Source organism: Suricata suricatta, chromosome 5, assembly GCF_006229205.1.
Source record: "Suricata suricatta isolate VVHF042 chromosome 5, meerkat_22Aug2017_6uvM2_HiC, whole genome shotgun sequence".
Classification (NCBI taxonomy): Eukaryota; Metazoa; Chordata; class Mammalia; order Carnivora; family Herpestidae; genus Suricata; species Suricata suricatta.
This window is the reverse complement of record NC_043704.1, coordinates 140,048,128-140,068,185: the sequence shown is the minus strand read 5'-3', so window position 1 is coordinate 140,068,185 and position 20,058 is coordinate 140,048,128. Positions and strand designations below refer to the sequence as shown.

Below are 20,058 nucleotides of genomic sequence, written 5' to 3'. Positions count from 1 at the left end.
TTAAGCAGGCTGTGTTTTAGCTTATGGGCAAGTAATAAATTATATCATGTATCTTGAAAGTATCATAGATAAGCTGCTCTATTATAATTGCCACTTCAGATAGCTGTGAAATTAGGTGATTAACTAGTTGGTACCTAACCTTCTAATTTCTGTATAAGTCTAATTATATGAAATAGAAGTGGGGGTTTTGATTTTTTACGTTGCTTTTCTGTTTGGAGTATCATTGAAACTACTGTATTGTAAATGACGGAAAATAATTGCATATGTTAAAAAAATAAATTGTATAAAAAATTATAAAAAAATAAAAATCAAGTTTTGAGAGATGTAGTCACTGCACTAATGGGCACATTGGTCATCTTGAGCAATATTAAGATGAAATTGAGTAGGTCCTATACTTGAAGAAATATGGAGCATCATTGTGGATAAAACTGGGCTCTGGGTTCAAACTGCATGGGATCTACCACATAGAACTGGGTAGAATCACTTAGCCAGCTGTGCCAGTAACCAGCCAGGCAACGTAGGAAACTTCTTGTACCTCCATTTTACAATTGTAAACTAGAATGAAAAATAATTACTAGACGATGTGGTAGATTAGTGTCTGGCATAAGGTGAGCAGTGAGTATTTTTCATTTTTAAAAGCTTCATAATGTGAATCATCTTTTTAAAGCTAATGCAATTCAATCCCCCCAACCCCCCCACCCCCACTCCCAAAAAGCTTCAGGCCTTCACAAAAGGTGAAGAGACTTGCCTATGCTAGGTAATCGGTGCAGATATCATGAATGCCAGGTCACTTTTATTTTCACAACACCCTATTCTCATTGCCTGAGGTGTGCAGTGCACTTGAGTAACCGAAAATGTGTTCACGCTGTATGCAAGCTATTAGCACATAGCGGTGATCCTTTCAAACTAACCTAAACTTTGCTTTGGAAGAGAACTGATTTTTAGTCCATAGCAGTTCTTGAAACTAAGATGAAGCAGCGCTTTTCCAAACCCATCCACCCATTTTATTTCAAATGCAAAAAGTTGGGGCACGCCAAGCCCAGGAAAATCCAGAGTTTAGAAAACCTGTCCCCAAGCTGGTAGCTCTAGGTCCCGGTGACTGGCGGCAGCGCAGTGCCAAGTACCACCGCCCTCTCCAGCTTGCAGCCTTGGGGCTAGAACCTGCGCGTTCCATGGTTGCTACGGTAACCCCGCGCAGGTGTCACCCGTCGCTATGGCGCTCGGCACGCCGCAGCACGGCTGCTCCTGATTGGCCGAGGCTCACCGGCGAAGCGGAAGATGAGGTGTTGGCATTGGCTCCGCCGGCGCCGGTTGGTGGCCTAAAGCAGAATTTGATTGTACCAACGGTGCAGCTGGCAGTGCGGTCCCCGAGGTGGAGGGGACCGGGAGTGGGCTCGGGGGTGGGCGGGCGGCAGCAGCCGAGACGATGTGGAAGACGATTTAGAACTTGGCCTACAGCAGGGACCCTCCCTCTGGCGCGGTGAGTGGGGCCCAGCGGGTGTTCCTCTGCGCCGGCGCGCGGTGTGAGGCAGGGTCTCCAAGGAGATGCCCACAGGCCCTTGAGGAGCAGTCCCGAAGCCTCCGGGAGCCGAGCTGCACTCGCCTTGGGGTAGGGGCAGGGAGTGCGGCCCGTGGCGGGCAGGCGAGCCGCCGTGAACCTGTCTCCTAGCAGGTGGGTTGGTGTTGGGCGGATGGATGGCGGGCAAGGGCATCAACGATGTTTGATGGCCCTTTCAGTTCCAGGAAGGAATATTTTTGCTTACGTGGAGCCCGAATGTGTCTCTTCCGATCACTGAAGATACTCCTGCAGCCTCTTTCCTGAAAGGCTTCATGGGTGTCGCTTTTCTGCCTTCCCTTTCTGCGATGCCGCCTTCACTGCCCCTCCGCTCTTCTGCACCACGTGGCTCAGCCAACCCACTTCCATGCCTTCAGGTCTCGCACGTCTGCCCACCTTCACCCCCAGCCCTGGGCTGCTCCATTAAGCGCCGACCCCCCAATTCAACTGCCAGTTCACTCCACACATGTGTAACCCTAAAAGCTATCTCCCTCCGCTCCCTCCAGACTGCCTCACCCTTGGATTCCTTCCCTATCTTGGGCAGCCCCATCTATTTAATTACAAAATCACATTCTGGGCAGTGTCTTTGACGTCATCTCTTCCGCATTTCCATTAATTATCAAGTCTGTGCCCTTTTTTTAAATAAAATTATTTAGAGAGTGCGGGGGGGGGGGGGCAGAGAAAGAGGAGACAGAGAATCCCAAGCAGATTCCATGCTCAGCACAGAGTCTGATGTAGGGCTGGATCTCACGAACCAGGAATTCATGACCTGAGCCCAAATCTAGAGTCCGAGGCTCAACTGACCATCTCCATTCTCGCTGTATTCCCACCAGTCCCTTGGTTAAGTTCAGCACCCATCCATCGCTCCCGGTTCCAGTCTGGCTGCATCGAATCCATTTTCCCCGTGAGTGTTAGACGGACCTTTCTGAGTAACAGGAGGGCATTTCACTCTCTGCAAAGATCCTCGATTATCCTACTGCAAACTCCTTAATTAGGCTGTCCATCCGCCATTCCATCTCGTCCATTCCCAGCACGTGCCACACCCTCTCCCTGTGTGGTCATTGCACCTGCTGCCCACACTGCCCACTCCAGTCTTTGCGCCCTCCCAACCCTGTTCTCACTCGCTCCCCAACCTTTCTCTCTGTGTTGCCTCATTACTCTTCTACTGCCTTTTCTAGATCCTCTCCGAGAGCCAGCCGCTCTGCCTGTCTTACTCAGCCCTTGCTGTGTCTCTCATAGTCCCATGCCCAGAGCCGGGGCTCAACAAATACTGGTTAGGTGGATGAATCTCTAAAATGAGAAGTCACTGTTCTTCGTGACATCCCTATTTGTGCCAGAGAAGTCAGAAATAATTTCTGGCCAATGAAGCATTTGTGTACAAAATACGAAAGTCAAACTGACGGGTTTTACTTAGATTTCAGGAGTCTTGGTAATTGGACACTGTTTCAACTCACAGTCTATCATAATAGTTATGATGGCAGATGCTATTATATGGCATATGTTTCAAATGGGAAATAGGGAGTTGTAAGAGGTAAGCTTTGGGGTCAGAGGTACGTGGAATCAAATCTGAGTTTCAGCATTTGGGTTCAGTGGCCCACAGCAAATTATTTAACCTCTTATAAGCTGCTTTTTAAAAAAAGTTTATGTATTTATTTTTGAGAGAAAAAATGGGGTGGGCGAAGGGCAGAGAGCGAGAGAGGGAGAGTGAGAATCCCAAGCGGGCTCCTCACTGTCAGCACAGAGCCCGATGTGGGGCTTGAACTCATGAACTGTGAGATCATGATCTGAGCCAAAGTTGGACACTTAACAGACTCAGCCATCCAGGCTCCCCAATAAGCATCTTTATCTGTACCGTGGGCTGATAATAGCACATATTTCGTAGGATTGTCTTAAAGACTAAATGTGCATAATTCATATCAAGTGCATAGTGCCTTAAACTTTGTAAATCTTCACATGTTTACAAAATTGAAATATTTACATGGATGTTTACTGCAGTTTTACTCACAATTGCTAATATTTCAGTGGGTGAATAGTTAAGCCATGATACAACCAAACAATAAGTATTATACAGCATTAGACAGAAATGAACTATCAAGCCTTGAAAAATCACAGAGGAACTTTAAATGCATTATAAGACTAAGTGAAAGAAGCCAATCTGAAATGTCTATGTATTGTATGATTTCCACAATATGAAATTCTGGAAAAGGCAGGATTTTGGACACAGTAAAAAGATCACTGGCTACAGGGGTTGGGATTTGGGGAGAAATGAATAGACAGAGAAGAGAGGTTTTAGTGCAGTGAAAATACCGTATATTATAGTGATGATACATGTAATTATATATTTGACCAAACCCATAGAATATAGCACCAAGATGAACCCTCAGGTAAACTGTGGACTTTGGGTGATCATGATGTACCAATGTAGTTCATCCTTGGTATAAAAACTGTTTCTTTTTAATGTTTATTTATTTTTAAGAGACAGAAAGAGACAGAACGTGAGTGGGGAAGAGCAGAGAGAGAGAGGGAGACCCAGAATCCAAAAACAGGCTCCAGGTTCTGAGCCCAGCGCAAGGCTTGAACTCACAAACTGTGAGATCATGACCTGAGCCAAAGTCGGATGTTTAACCAACTGAGCCACCCAGGCGCCCGTTCATCCTTGGTAGAAAATGTACCATCCTGGGGGCACCTGGGCAGCTCAGTCAGTTAAACATCTGACTTAGGCTCAGGTCATGATCTCACGGTCTGTCAGCATAGAGCGTGGAGCCTACTTGTGTCTCCCTCTCTCTCTGCCTCTGCCCTGCTCATGCTCTGTCTCTCTCTGTCTCAAAAATAAATAAACTTGAAAAAAAAGTTTTTAAATGTCCCATTCTGGCGAGTGATCTTGTTAAGAGGGGAGGCGATGGGGGTGTTGGGGCAGGAGGTATTTGAGAAATCTTTGCACCTTCCTCTCAGATTTGTTGTGAACCTAAAACTGCCCCAAAACTGTCTTAACAAAAAAGAATAAGTAACTCACGAAGGTAAGAACTGTGGCATTTCCACGGTCAGCCCATGGAAGGTATACATCAATCTTTCAATTCATTCAAGTGTAATTTCTAGGCCATCCTCCTCCTACTTGATTGCAAACTTCTGCGTGTTGTCAATGGCTCTGATCCGGGCGAGGCACTCCTTCATCCAGTGAATATTTATTGACCATCTGAGGTGTCCGGGGCACCATGGCTGTCAAGTCTTGAGTCAAGTAGGTGAGGAAGGGCCTGGCATGTTCCTCTGCCTTTCAGAGCGAGTCCGTTTTTTAAGACTCTAAGTCAGAGTGAACTGAACTGAGCACGTGGGCAGAGAGAGGAGCTACAAGGTCTTTCAAACAGCTAATAAATATTTGTTGAGCATCTGGGAAGTGAGCAGTGACACTGTTCCTTCAGAATTTACGTTCTCGGGGGTAGCAGGGCAGGGCCCGTAGGACACAGACTCTGCCGTCACACTGTCTGTGTTCGAATCCCAGCTCCCTCACTGCTGGGGATGGGACCTCTGAGAAGTTACCTCATCCCTGCACCTCAGTTTCCTGTCAAACGGAGTTATTTTATTACATGAATCAGTATCGACAAATTTCTTAGAACTGCATTTGTATTTCATTCTACGTGGGGGTGAGAGACAAGTAAAGAGGTAGAACTAAAGCAGGGTAAGGGGATAGAAAGTGTCAGCCTGGGGACAGGTCGTGTGTGGCTTGGATTTGGGAAAGAGTCTTAAATTTTTGGAAAACTTGGTCTTCCATAGGAAAGCGAACCTTAAACACACTCATGAATCTGGCTGACATGTCTGATGATTACAGAAACGATGTAAATGAGCACTGATTAAAGTAGATGGTTTCTCATTACGACTCATACATCGAGGTAAGGCCGCCCTTTATCTCAGCTGAAATTTCTATAGTCATAAGAAAGGTCATACACTCAAGTCCATTGATTTGGCGTCAACTCAGAACTTACTAAATCTCACATTGGGGATCATTATAGATGACTTGGGTTCTAGTTTCATAGCCCTCAGCAAAGTCAAGGTGACAAAATGACAATTACCTGGCTCATGAAAGACAATTAAAGAAAAATCCTTCTATGAAAATTAAGAAAACAACTAGAGAAAGAATGGATAAAACACAGCAGCCATAATACTGACCCTGGGCCACCAGGAAAAAGTTACACAGTATCCAGTGTATTTTTCATGAAAGACAGGGAATTGTTAATTTCAGGGACGTGTGTACAAAGATAACAATATTTTACTGTTATAGTGGTAAACATTTATCTAGAAAATTCACTTGGGCAAATAGAGGGCTGGATAATGCCACCAATAAATGAGAGTTAGTACAGCATAGGTTAACACGGAAGGCTCTCCCTGGACTCATTGCTACCCTCTGTGGGCCTCAGTTCCCTCATCTGTGAAAGGGGACAGTAATGGTGGCTGCCCTCCAGGTCGTTGGGAGACTTGTATTAGTTAACATTATGGAAAGCACCTAGAACAGCTAAGCATCATGTAAACAATTGCTCTGGTCGTTGTTTTTTTACTAGATATGAGATCTTGGCCAAGTCACGTCTCAGTGCCTCGGTTTCTCCATCTGTAAGTTGGGAGAGTCAACACTACCTACCACATAGGATCATTTAAAAATATACATATATTTTTAAATGTTTATCTATTTTTGAGAGAGAGAGAGAGATGCACACACACAGAATCCGAAGCAGGCTCCAGGCTCCACATGATCAGTGCGGAGCCAGGATGTGGGATTCAAATTCATGAACTGCGAGATCATCACCTGAGCCAAAGTCAGACACTTGACCCACTGAGCCACCAGGCGCCCCTAGGATGGTTTTGAAGATTAAATGAATGGACTACATCAAAGTACTTATTATGATAGTAAACCTTGAATAATATTAGGTTTAAAAAATTAAAATCAAGACTACTTGTGACTTTGAAAATAAGGCTTTTTTTTTTTTCTCATTTCGTGTCTACTATCTGGCATCAATGAATCAAAGCCAGTGAACATAGACAAATGATTTAAAATCAATATGACAGGCTCTTCGAAGTGAAGTAACAGTAATATTGCCCACGATAATTTTACAAACGGCTATCATAATGACAATTACTTATACTTCTCTAGCTATCGACGGTGTTAAAGGGTTTTGCTTTATTTGATTTGGCTCCAGCTCCCACTTTATAACGGGGATATTGTCATTTCCGTTGCGTGGTAAGGGAGGAAGCTCGTCATTAGGCCCAGGGACTCTGCGGGGCCGTGGCGCAGGCGCGGAACCCAGGTCTCCCGCTGCCATGGCTCCTTTGACTACACGTCCGTGGTGTAACGGGAGGAATTCACACTCTCAGACCTGTGAAGTCCCCCGTGGAGACCACACCTTCACGTAACGTGCATGTGTATGGTACCCTGGACATAACCGCGAATGCTCCTTTTTAGAAAATGTCGCCCTGTTCATGTATACTTAAGGGAGCCCACGTTCAACGTGAATGTCTTGTGTACTTGGTGGCTTCCTTGTGTTGATAATGAGGTTTTTGTCAAACCAACTCTGTAACAACTGGTCAGCTGGGGCAAACTTACCATTTGCTGATAATTATTCCCCCGTTACCTCTATTCTCTATGTTTAAACAACGATACTCCAGTTATACTTGGAGCTTTGAATCATGTTTCGTTTGGGACCTTTTCATTCCTTCATTGACTCCTTCAGCAATCATCAGTTGAGTATTTCTTTTGTTACACACCAGCAGTGCTGTGCTAGATGCTGGGGGTGAGCAAACCCCCATCCCTGCCCCTGACTAGGTTAGTGTGACTAAAGGAGACAGACGTGTGTATCTATCGAGTGACTGCCTGAATCTGCCCCTTCGTTAAGAACTGCGAGGCAGGGCCTGGTGAAGCCGCGGCCCCATCGAAACGCTCCTGACAGGATGGACGCGTGAGTTGAGACACGACAGATAACGCTTCCAGGCCTCCCCATGCCAATCTGCTACTCGAGTCCGGGAGTAGAGACCCTGGGGTGGCCGGGAGAATTAGATGCGGAGCAGGGATTGGGGGGTCAGGTAGGGGTGGAGCCAACTAGGAGGGCAGAGGCATCATCTCTGGGAACACCTCCCTGGCCTTGTTAATTGTTGTTACCCCAACAGAGACGGGAAGCCCACAAAGGCTTAGTTGGTCAGAGTTGCACCAATGAGCGTGCTTTCGTTGCTGTGTGGAGAACACGCTGGGTGTCGTTGGGCAGAGAGACTCCGTGGAAGTGGAGGGACCAGTGAGGAACGGATTGCTGCAGGTCAGGCGAGTGATGAGGTGTTGGCTCTGAGGGCGGAAAGAGGTGAGTAGACAGGGACCATATTAGAAATAGCAGGGGCGCCTGGGTGGCTCAGTCAGTTAAGCCTCCGGCTTCGGCTCAGGTCAGATCTCACGTTCGTGGGTTCGAGCCCCGCGTCAGGCTCTGTGCTAACAGCTAGCTCAGAGCCTGGAGCCTGCTTCCGGTTCTGTGTCTCCTTCATCTCTCTGCCCCTCCCCCTCTCATGCTCTGTCTCTCTCTGTATCAAAAATAAATAATGCATTAAAAAAAAAAAGAAATAGCAGAAGACTAGTCAGGATGGAGTCGCCGAATGACTGAGGGAGTGAGGAAGAGGACAGTACCATTTTTCTGAGGGGTACCTAAAGGGCCGTGCTTTGAGACTTTCTTGTGACTGTTCTGTGCCATCAGTTGGCTCTAGACTCGGAGGCCACCGCTCACTCATGCACCATCGTCCACCTCGGTCCGCAGTCCTCAGCTGCATGTCGACCTCTACTCACCGGCTCCCCAAACCACTCCCAGGACTGTGCCCCCATCCCTTCACTCATTCACTCTCCTGGGAAGTTCTTCACAAACCCTACCCACTTTCCCCGACCTTCTTCAAGTTGCCCCTTCCTGAGCCTTTGCATAACTTTTCAGCCCACTGTGATCTTTCTTTCCCCTGAATTCATTCAATTTAGAATCTCCTTTGGAAGTTAATGTCCTCTGCTTTTTGATATTTTCTGTGTCCTTGATCCTTTGTACTAGACTATACCATAAGAAACTACCCTGTTTTTTTTTAAGGCCCAATATCAGTAGTTTTGTGTGTCTTAACCTACATATTTATGATGTCACACACACACCGAGGTGTGGATAGATTGTTTTTGCAGAGTCTGGTTGTGTCGTAGGCACAGTTAGAACACAATAAATAACAAAATGCACTTAAAATAGCGTGTTACTAGATGAAATGTAATTTGATTCCATGGCCGAAAAGTACGTATAGTTTCTTGCCGTGCTGCCAGGTGTTAGGGGCATGGATGTGTTTACTCAGTGTTCTCTTCACCCCTCTAAGGTCTAGCGGGTTGGGCTGACTCCATATTTTATGTAGTACCGCCCTGGCTCATTTATTATGGTGACTTATCCCATGATGGGTGACTTCAGGGGTGAGACTTTTTGACCATGTCTTACTTAGCGCAGTGTCCTCAGGGCTTGGCAGGACGAGGGGATCAATAATCACTCTTGGAAGGAATGAATGAACATCATTGGCCACCTTCTCTCTCATCCAAAACCAGAGAATAGAATGCGGTCTTGTTGCGTTTGGGATCTGTGAGAAAAGAGAAATGCGGTGTGCTGCTGTAGTTACGGTCACTGGCTGTCCCTTCATGTCATCGGGGCCTTTTTTGCCTTTTCAGTGTCACCACTTAACACATGGGCCTCAGGTTTCATTTGTTTGAACATGGGTCCATGACAAGCTAAGTCGTGAGTACTTCGGGGTAGGCAACCACGCACGGCGTGAACAGACAGACCACCGGTGACATCTGGCATGGCAGCGGAGGGGTCCATACAAGCTGTATTTCTAATTGTAGGTACTTCCCTTTATCCCAAAAGGTGTGAGTTTGGATGGGAATAAAGCTTGGAAAAAGAGACTGATAACAATATCTGTGGCCACATATCCTAGTTGATCTGGGAGCAGCACCTGCAGTCCTGCTTAGGTCAGTATTGGCCAGGGGACAATGAAGGCAGAGGCTTGTAAAAGGGACTAACCTCCAGCAGATGTCAGTAAATATTTGTGGGAATGAGTGGGAGACGGCTACAATCCAGCTGGGATTTTCTTATGCTTCGTACCTCCAAGTGCTTGTTTAAATATAAAACAGAAGATTGTTTAAAGTATAAACTATGTGCACAAGGAAGGTGTCGAGTCCCCTGACTCGGGAGCAAGGCCAGGATAATACCTGCCCTTCGCTGGCGACCTCCTCCTGCCAACGGATGTTCTGTAGCAACCGTGCGTCTTTGTTTTCCTTCATGTGATGATATTAAAATACACCGCCTACCTATTTCACACGCGTGAGCAGGGAGGAATGAATGGACGTCTGCAGGCACTGCGGGTCCCGGAGGTGAAGTTACGCAAGCGTCCGTTGTTATTAGATCACCCTTTGCCCTCGGCTCAGGGCCAATGTCAACGCATCCTCCCTTTCCCATCCACCCAGAGCTTGCCATGAGGGTTTGGACCCTGAAGGTGAGCTGGGCCCCGTGCTCCTGCTTTGAAAGGTGCTCTGTGGCCCTGGATACCTTTTTCCTCTCCGGGCCTCAGTTTCCTCATGTGTTCAATGAAGTGCGCTGAATCATGGTCTCCAACCGATGACCTGTTTTATTTGTCCTGTGCAGGAACGTTGTTTTGCTTCATTTTCAATGTGAGTTTAAATCCCTTTAGGGAGGGTGTATGTTTTCCCAGGTTTGACTGAAGCCCTGTGATTCTACTCCATACCTGTCATTCATTCTCTTACCTTCCGTTGCGGGGCCTGGAAGGTGTTAGAAACCCTCATGCTAGACGTTCTTTAAGGTGTTTCACATAACTGTTTTTGTTCTGCTAACTCCACACGTATTTCCCATTGAAGAACAGTGACAAATAAGGGATAAAATCCAGTCCACAGTTTAGAGAAGCAGACTCTGTTTTGGGAGTGTAACGAGTATAAGCTAGTCATGTTTCTTATAGGAGTTCTTTGACTTTTTGATCACTTTACTTTCAACGGGGGTGTGTGTGTGTGTGTGTGTGTGTTTTCCAGTCATTCGACCAATTTAACTTGAATCTTTCTGTGCAGGATAGTTTGTTAAAACACAACCAATTTGAGAAGACCAAGCACTACATCTCTGGGAGATGAAGGACAATTATTCTTTGTAAAAAGAAAACACTTTCTCTATTCTCCCTGCACTTTAATTCTATAAACTGCTCAAGTGGCCAGTGCATTCTGTTTATTTTGAACTAATTTTAGATTTACATGAAAGCTGCAAAAATAGTACAGTGAACTCCCCTACACCCTTCCTACAGTGTCAGCTTCCAGCATCGCTGCGGCCTGATGACCAGGATTAAGAAGTTAACACCTAGCTAATGCATTTTAACATGGTGTTGTTATTTCTGATTATAATTCTGTATGTAAATTGTGTCTTATTTTAACCACCTTGTTTTCCAAGAGTCACTATTAAAGGAATTTGAGGGAGAATACTACAGTAAAGGACTTAGAGAAATAATGTCTCGCTCGCACTGTCGGCTAGTTATGGGGCAGAAAGTTCTCTCGGTTTCTTTAATGTCTACTTCAGCACAGTCAGAGCCGTAACTTGGAATCTGATCTGGAGGTTAACTGTCGTTCATCAAAGGAAATGAGGACTCCCTTGTGTTGGTACAAGGAAGCTGTCAGTTCCTTTGGTGGTAAGCATGTAACAGTTTATTTTAGTGTGTTTTCAAAATTATAAACCTGATGTAGCCCAAGTGGTAATTACTGGAGTCATGTTAAACTCTCCTACTGTTATTACTTCCTAAGTGCTGTTTTTATTTTAGCCATTAGTAAAAGTAGTAAATAAAGTGTGGTATTTACAAAGATGCAGCCTAAGTGATTAAAAAGAGAAAAGGTCTTAGTGGAGCTAGTCTCCGTAAGGAATCAGATGACTTTCTGTTTGATCTTTGGTAAAGATGAGGCCATTCAAGGATCATCTGAACAGGTAAGGCAACTGTGGAATAAAAAAGAATTTCTGGGTAGAGACTCTGAAAACCACATTACAAATACCCTGTTATTTAGTCAGTGGGTTTATACTGTACAGTTTAGATTAATTACCAGCAGTTAGGTAATTTTGCCAGAATGCGGATTTCTTTCTCTGTTACTTGTGTTTACCCAGCAATTACCAGGAGATCACAAGCAAATGAGGTTTGTGTCTCCGGGGGCTTCTTTGAGCATTAACCCACATTTCAGATGACAATAGAAGGTACAAATTACTTTTCAGAATCTCCTTAATATGGATTAAAAAATTGAACAGTGAGTCGTACTGTGATTATGTCTGCACTTGACTAGGGCTGTAAACGTCAAACTCACTTGGCGATCCTGTGAGGCACGGGCCGGTCTTTTCTCCTCCCACTGAGGTCGTATTTGGGTCCCGTCACTGAAATGTGCAGAAGGAAAGACACTAGAAGTTTCTGTCCTGAAAGTAATATGCACTAGGATTTTATATATAATCTTTCACTTCTGTGCTGCCTCCCTTTTTTTAAGAAAAAAAAAAAACTAAATTTTTCAGTTTTCCCACTGAGAATCAAAGGAAAATCCACTTGAACACAAGTGTTTATGGAGGAAGTATTGTAATCTCCTTGGCTTCATCTCATCTGTAAAATAAATGTTAGAAAATGTATGGTTTTCAGGTTTTTTTTTTTAAGCATTGGAACCCTTTTCTCAAATGAAACTGTACAACAGAGCCCCAGAGTCGGGCGACTGCTCCGGTTTAAGTAAGTGGGGAGCCCATGTTCACTCCTCTTAGCCTGGTTTCTCCTTTCCCAGGACTCACTCGCGCCCTCTCCTGGCTGTTCTAGGCTGTTCAGGTGCACTTCAGACTGGTCCACCAAGAGACAGGTACAAAATGGAGAGTGTTTAAAAATGTTTTCAGCCATTCAACCTTGCTCTGATATCTAAGCACATGATCAGCAGACTTATCTTGCAGAACAGGATTTGGACCAAAAGTATTGGTCCACTATAGATTATAAATTTGAAAAAAACTTCATGGGTTGTTTGAAAAGCACTATTCCTGAATATTATCTTATATAGAACTCTCTCATTTCCCTCCCGAAGCCTGAATAATTGAGATAATTCCTCAGTGTGTTCAGATTTTTATAGTATTACAAATATTCATCAGATGACTTGATTTATGAGGAAGCTTTTGAAAGATTTTTGAATTAAAGAATAATGACAGAAAAAACAACAAAAAAAAACCAAAAAAAAAAAAAAGAATAATGACAGGTTTTTAAAAATAGTTCTATTATCCATTGATCCATTAATTGTTTTATACAGTAATTATTTGTGGTTTGCCTTCCTGTGTATGGGGAATAAGGGAGGTCCAGGGGCACCTGGGTGGCCCAGTCGGTTAAGGTCATGATCTCACAGTTAATTAGTTCGAGCCTTATGTCAAGCTCTGTGCTGACAGCCCAGAGCCTGGAGCCTGCTTCAGATTCAGTGTCTCTCTCTTTCTCTCTGCTCCACCCTGGCTTGTGCTCTGTCTCTGACTCTAAAAAATGAATAAACATTAAAAAAAATTTTTTTAAATGAGGGAGGTCCAATTCCTATTTTATAAGGGGTAACCAGGCACCTGCAGTATTTCATGCACAGATTTGCAATGTGGGGAGTCCAAGCTGCCCTAGGACCCTGAGGAGGTGTGCCAGGCTTGGGGGGTTAAAGGAGGTTCTAATCCGAAGATCCTAAACTCATTGTTAAAAAAGCAAATAAAGATACCTTAGCCACTCCTTGCAGATTGTGACCCAAATATTTTTTGAGCTTTTGTACTGTGCTTTGTATCACGCCGTTTGCTATTTGGTGTGGGGGGGATGTCCTTGTGGATAAGACAGATACATTCAGTCTCTGCTCACATGGAGCTCACGATCCAATGCAAGGAAGCCAGGAAACGGACAAGAAGATTTCCAACACCGATGAGCTCCAGAAGCGGAGGAAACAGGGTGATGCGGAAGGCTGCATCTGTGGGGGTGAGTAAGTTGCCCAGGTTTATCAGAGGAGCCCGCACCAAGGAGGGGACATCGGAGCAGGGACCCGAACGACACAAAGAAGCCAGCCTGAGAATGAGAGAGGAGCGGCAAGTGGCACGTGCCAAGACTTTCAGGCAGGAGTGAGGTTGCCACCTTCAGGAGCCCGGGAGCAGGTCCTCGGGCTCGGGGCCAAAGTGCAGCGAGCCAGAGGGAGGAAGGATCAGAAGAGTGAAAGTCACGGGGTCAAGCAAAGGAGGGAAATCTGAGGCTCTGCTCACCCGTCATCACCCATAGCTCTTCCGTGTGGTCGGTGACCGCAGGGACAGTGTGAGTTTCCCACCCAGAGCCTCTCCCACCCCTGCGGACTGTTGGTGTGTCTGGACGTTGCCTTCAATATTCAATATTCCTTTGGTTCTTCTAGCCATTTCCTGTGTCTCTTTTTTGGAGGATCCCCCTCCCTCCAAGGTCCTGGGGTCTCTTTACCCGGGTGGCTTATCATCACTGATAGAACGTGATCATTTTTGTTCATTTAAAATGGGATTAGATTAAGTATTTTAGAGCATTCTCAACTTCTCAAAGTTTTCTTCAGAATAGTTTCCATTTCAACAGCCATCAAGTGGAAAGGATTTTTTTTTTATCCTCAGGCAATTGTCTGTTTCTACTGATTTGGATTTGTTTACTGTTTAATTAAGTGAAACATTTCCAGAGACTTATCTGTTCTCACTCTTCCAGCTCACAGAGTAGACATTAATCTTAAATTGATAAAGCTTTAGATGATTATTTCCTGTTCACACACCAGGTCATTCGAATTATGGAGATTAAGCAAGGGACTAAGACGGGGTGTTTAGCGGGTATGATGGGGTAGTACGCGCCCTGGCGGAAGCGGCCGGCCAGCTTTTCCCACACGTTTTCATCCGCTAATCCTCGTGGCTTTTATTTCCTACTTCTCGCAGGTCCATAGCTGTGGTTTGCACAGGAATTTAATATTTCTCTATACAAAGCACTTGGATCTCGGGCTTTTAGAAATTATTTACAGATTATCTGTCATCCATTCTTCCTTTCTTCCACTCTCTCCTCCTCCCTCCCTTCTTTCTTTTTTTTAGAGAAAGTTGAAAACAAATCTCTATCTGAATACATCACGAAACATATTTTGAAGTCATTAAGTGGGTTTTTATTTACTTAGGGTAGAATCGTATGCCTGTGGTAACCTGCTTTATCTTTTAGCAGTTTTCAGTCTGAGATTGGATCTAGTAAATGTTCAGTAAATATTTCTTGATTGTATGAGTCTGTGGTGTTATGTCCTAAGCAGAATCCTAAAATATTATTACTGCGCTTTTGTTGGTGTGCATCTGTGAAGAGAGCCTTGGTCCCCAATTCTTAATTCCCGCCCAACTCTGTCATAAATATGACAACCACACTGGAAAAATACTTTTTAAATCCTTAGACAAACTGTCCTTGTACATTTCACAAAATGAAGTTTTGCTTCATTCTATTGCAGTGAAACACCCATTGGTACATTCCTTTTTGCCTTTAAATATCTCTGAAACACTTGGATTTTGACCATCCATTTCACATCCATTTCATGGAGGCATGCAAATATAAGACAGTGACACATGCTTCTTCATGCCTGAAAATACCACTGAAGTCAAGCTGTGGGGTTAAAGCACACTTGGAAAATTTTATATCTAATCAAATTAACTGATAGTGTTTTTAATTTCTTATTTGCTGTATAATTAAAAGTATGGGTATCTTCAATTTTTTGTTTCTATGCTGGAAATCAAAACAATTGAATCAGAAATTAAGGAAAAAGGGCAAACAAATAAGTTGCCTTCTGTTCATTGGTTAAGTAATCTGCCTTATCGCTTACTTATCTCCTGAGGGGGAGTGTGAAACAGTATCAAAATTTATCCTGGGAAGAGTGACCGTGGTGACAACAAAACTTACCCAGAAGATTGAAATGCCTATTAGGTTGGCCAGTCTCACTGTCCAGATTGTTTAAATATATATAAATATATTAATGTTTTATTTTTGTGAGAGAGAGAGAGAGAGAGAGAGACAGTGTGAGCAGGGGAGGGTCAGAGAGCGAAGGAGACATAGAATCTGAAGCACAGAGCCCGATGCCCGAGATCATGACCTGAGCCTGAGCTGGATGTTCAACCGACCGAGCCACCCAGGCACCCCAGTCTGGACTGTTTAAACACAAACTTCAGTTGAGTACATCTTACAGATAGAGAACAAACTGAAAGTTGGTGGAGGGGAGGAGGGGGGAGGGACGGGCTCAATGGGTGGGGGGCTTTACGCAGGGCACGTGTCGGAATGAGCATTGGGTATTATATGTAAGTGATGAATCACTAAATTCTACTCCTGAAACAATCGAACGAACAAACAAATGCATTTCTCAGCTGGGGAAAAAAAAGATCTTATTGACTTTATTCAGTGATTCATGAATTGGATAACATCCATTCTTGCAGATAGAAAGGAGCTCTGAGGAGCTTCAAAGGCACAGGGAGCAAGAACGAGGAAGTTACGCTAGTTGAAAAGTGGATTGGGTGTTGCAAGGTTACTTTTCTTTAAGGGGATAGCGTGGGTGTATCAGGCAGATTATTTACTTAATGCTGATCTGGTGACTCCTGATTGGCTAACTAGTTTAAGTTTTCGTATCTAGGAGTGCTGAAAATGTAATTAAGTTTGGTGACCTGGGGCTTAACATAAGTGACTCCATTTTGCACCTGTGGGCTTGCTTTTGACAGGATGTTAGAGTGAGTGCAGGGGCTGTGCAAGACTGACCCAGTTCTTGCTGAATTCTCGTGACTGCAGTTGACTCACCTGGGGACTCAGGTGGCAGTTTGAAAGTTTTAGGAATTCTGGAAATCTGGTGAAATTTTGTGTCTTACCTTTGACCCTGCAATTCTTATTTGCAAATGGCTGGGGCTTTCTTGGGCTCTTAGGAGGATCACCCACGATGTAGAGGAACCCCTTGAATTAGCAGCATACCGTTAAGGACACTTGTCAAGAAAGACGAGGAAGATAGCATAAAAGCATTAGTTGGGTTTCATATATTTGCTTATAAATATATATTTTGGAAACTCCTAATGGGGGCATTTTCTTGACAAGCAGGAATGTATATTTCTTGGGACAATGGTTCAAAATATTTGAAATCAAGAATGACTCAGAAAACAGAGGCTCATGGGCTACGGTACCCATAAACTATGCCCTAAATGTATCCAAAGGCCTTTGAAAGATAAATAATAAATGCTATTCATATTAGCATGTTTACTGTTGTATTAGAAATAAATGTTAGCAAGGTGCCTGGGTGGTTCAGTTGGTTGAGTGTCCGACTTTGGCTCAGGTCACGATCTCACAGTTCGTGGGTTCAAGACCTGCGTCGGGCTCTGTGCTAACAGCTAGTTCAGAGCCTGGAGCCTGCTTCAGATTCTGTGTCTCCCTCTCTCTCTGCCCCTCCCCTGTTCACACTCTGTCTCTCAAAAATAAATAAATGTTAAAAAAAATTTTTTTTAAAAGAAAGAAATGTTAGCTTTGACCTATTTAAATAAGCATTATAAAGTGAATTTTGCCTGAGAATATTTTGGAGCATACAACCCAACTAAAGTATCTCCCTCTGGGTTATTTTGAAAGGAATGCCATGTTACTTCTGGGGCACTGATGTTTTACAATGCCTGATCAAGACAAAAAGGTGAAGACCACGGAAAAATCAACTGATAAAAAGCAACAAGGAGTCACCATCAGGTAACCCCTTACTGAGTCTTTGCTAATTATTAACTCAGTGCCAACAACCAAATTTAATGGCTTTTTGGGAAACAGAGGAGACCCTTGACAATGGCTACTCTGGGTTATGGTTTACTGAAAGGTGTGACCATTTCTAAAGGTCTAAAGGAAATGGGTACATTTCAGTCTATACAGGCAGGCCTTGGGGGCGGGGGGCGGGCAACACCATCAGCGGGTGCGGCTAGTTCACCTGGAATCTTCGGTTGGTTGATATTGTGTTATTCTTTCTCTTAGGGACTATTCAGATCTTAAAAGACTTCGTTGCCTTTTGAACGTTCAGTCAAGCAAACAACAGGTAGGGTGTTCAAAGGATGTGCATGCACTGATAAAAGAAAACTCTCATGTTCCCCGAGGGATTGATTTAACATTTTTATGAACAATGTATCTGTTTTTCTTTGTTCTTTTGCATGTTTTGTTTTTCTTCATCTGGCTGTTTCTCTCCTATCTGGTTCAGTCCTGTTAGAGTTCAGCGTCTACAGCCTTTCATTCTTCTCTCATGCCTGGGCGCTGCTTTATTTTCTGTTTATTGCCATGTGTCCTAATTACCAAAGCTCTTCAGTCCAGAAGAGCGTACTGATCTATTGAATGCCTACCGTTTGACTCTTTGGATTTGGGGGAATTTGATGTTTTCCCAACCATGGGTCACTGAATTTCCTTTCTTCTTCCCTCTACCCCACCTCATGCTGCCCTGTTCCTAAAGTATTGCTCTTGATGTTTGCTACAAATTTTATCTTATCGAAAAGAGGGGAAAAGAGTGAATTTGGCTACTTTTCTGATAGCTAACATTTATATATTTTTAATTTTTTAATGATTATTTATTTTTGAGAGGGAGAGAGAGCATGAGTAGGGGTGGAGCAGAGAGAGGGAGAGACCCAGAATCCGAAACAGGCTCTAGGCTCCCGAGTTGTCAGCACAGAGCCCGACGTGGGACTTGAACCCACAAACCACGAGATCATGACCTGAACGGAAGTTGGATGCTTAACTGACTGAGCCACCCAGGCGCCCCAGCTTTTTTATATTTTTATTAGATGAAGAAAGAATGGTACCTCTACTTGAATTTATCTCTAAACTTTTCTTTTTGATTTTACTTCTATAAGACTTTGAAGACTCATGAGATTAGAGGGCATCTGTGAAGATTTGGAGAACAGCATGGCAATGCTGATAATGATAATAGCAGACACGCAGTTAGCAGTGTTAATGGTAGAGATGGTTCTCCAACCCCCGTGACCTGGCACCGAAGACTCCTATGTTTTCCTTGCCTAAGTAAATTTGTTTAAGAACTCCTGTGTGGTAGGCGTCCTAATGGATTTTTTTCCATCCATCAAACTACCAGAGAACTACAACATTTTTATCTACTTATTTATAGGCAAGGATGACTTTCTAATCATTTGAAAGCAAAATAGTATAGATCCTATTTAGGGAACATTTACTCTGTGTCTGGTGCTTTATTTGCATCACCCTGTTTAGTAACTTTGACTTCTGCTTTCACAGAATAGGAAACTGAGGCACAGTGACTTTCTCAAGATCATACAGCCAGCTAATAACTGGAATACAGTTCTGAACCCAAACACTGCATCTTCACAATACATGCCTCTCCCCACTGAGATGTCTTTTAAATGACTTGAGAAATTAGACTCCAGTTCAAAAAGTAGTTGGCTAATCCTTGATTCGGGGTAAACATGGTTGTAAAAATACCTTTTCACCTACCAACCCTTCTTCCCTGTTATTTCATGCTATGGCCCCAAGGAGCCATTTCCTTCCCGTCCAGCTGTGCAGCAGTCACTCTTGCTCTTTGTCTATCTCTACTCTTGCTGCTCACAAGCCTTCATGAACAGTTGCCCCCATGTCACATCCATTCTTTTTTTAGAAGGTAAGCAAGGACTCAGCATATGGTTCTGACTGTATTCTCATTCTTTCTCACTGTCCATCCTAAGATGTAACAATGATGTTAGAGACTTCTCCCTACTGCTTTTGCAATCCCTTCTTCCAAATGTGTCCTTCTCCCAAATTTCTTTCTTAAAAAAAATCTTCTCTATTCCTAAGACCCAACTCCAATGACACCACTTCAGCAAACAAGCTTTCTTGTACCTCGGCATTCTCCAAGTGATCTTTCCCTTCCCACAGCACCTTCCCGCGCCCCCCCCCTCCCCCACAGTTGTAGCCTTCAGTCTTCCTCATTTTGGAAACACTTGTCTACATGTCTTCCTTCTGGACCAGATTATAAATGCCAGCAACTTCGCCTTTGCCTCTGCTTTACTGCATCCTCCGTACAGTGAGTTCTTGGTCAGGTTTTGTCAACTGTATTGTGGCTAAAAATTGAGTTACGTCACGAGCATGTATAACCGTATGGACAGGGTAAAAGAAGCCTCTAATCTTCCAACTTTGAAGTTCATGCTGACTAGATCTACTGTATCCTCTTCCAACACCACTTCCTCGTTAACACCTGGAGGGGTTAACTAGCGTGAATTTAATAGTTTCTTCTTCTTTAACCAATTGTAGAGTTTGCAGTCTGACAGGTTCATGTGGTTTAGCTTTCTGTCACCTGTTTCACACGTACAAAAATGCATATTTGTGATACTTGCTTTACTCAGGAAGTAGGAGGTTCTAAGAAAAAAATGAAAATGTCCTCACTAATATGAAGGTCTTGAGGCTTGCAAAAATCTTTCCTAATTCTATTTATCAAATCTTAAGGCATTTTTAAT

General features: G+C 43.9%; 1 protein-coding gene across 1 annotated transcript in view; it reads left to right on the top strand.

Moving 5' to 3' along the window:
* The first annotated feature begins 1,420 nt into the window (after positions 1–1,420).
* Positions 1,421–20,058, top strand: part of NEK10 (NIMA related kinase 10) — a 226,846-nt gene continuing 208,208 nt past the window's right edge. Inside the window, exons 1-3 of the mRNA XM_029940369.1 lie at positions 1,421–1,480; positions 17,207–17,317; positions 17,591–17,651. Of these exons, the coding sequence (XP_029796229.1) occupies positions 17,244–17,317; positions 17,591–17,651 (135 nt within the window). The 5' untranslated portion in view covers positions 1,421–1,480; positions 17,207–17,243. The remainder of the gene's footprint in view (positions 1,481–17,206; positions 17,318–17,590; positions 17,652–20,058) is intronic.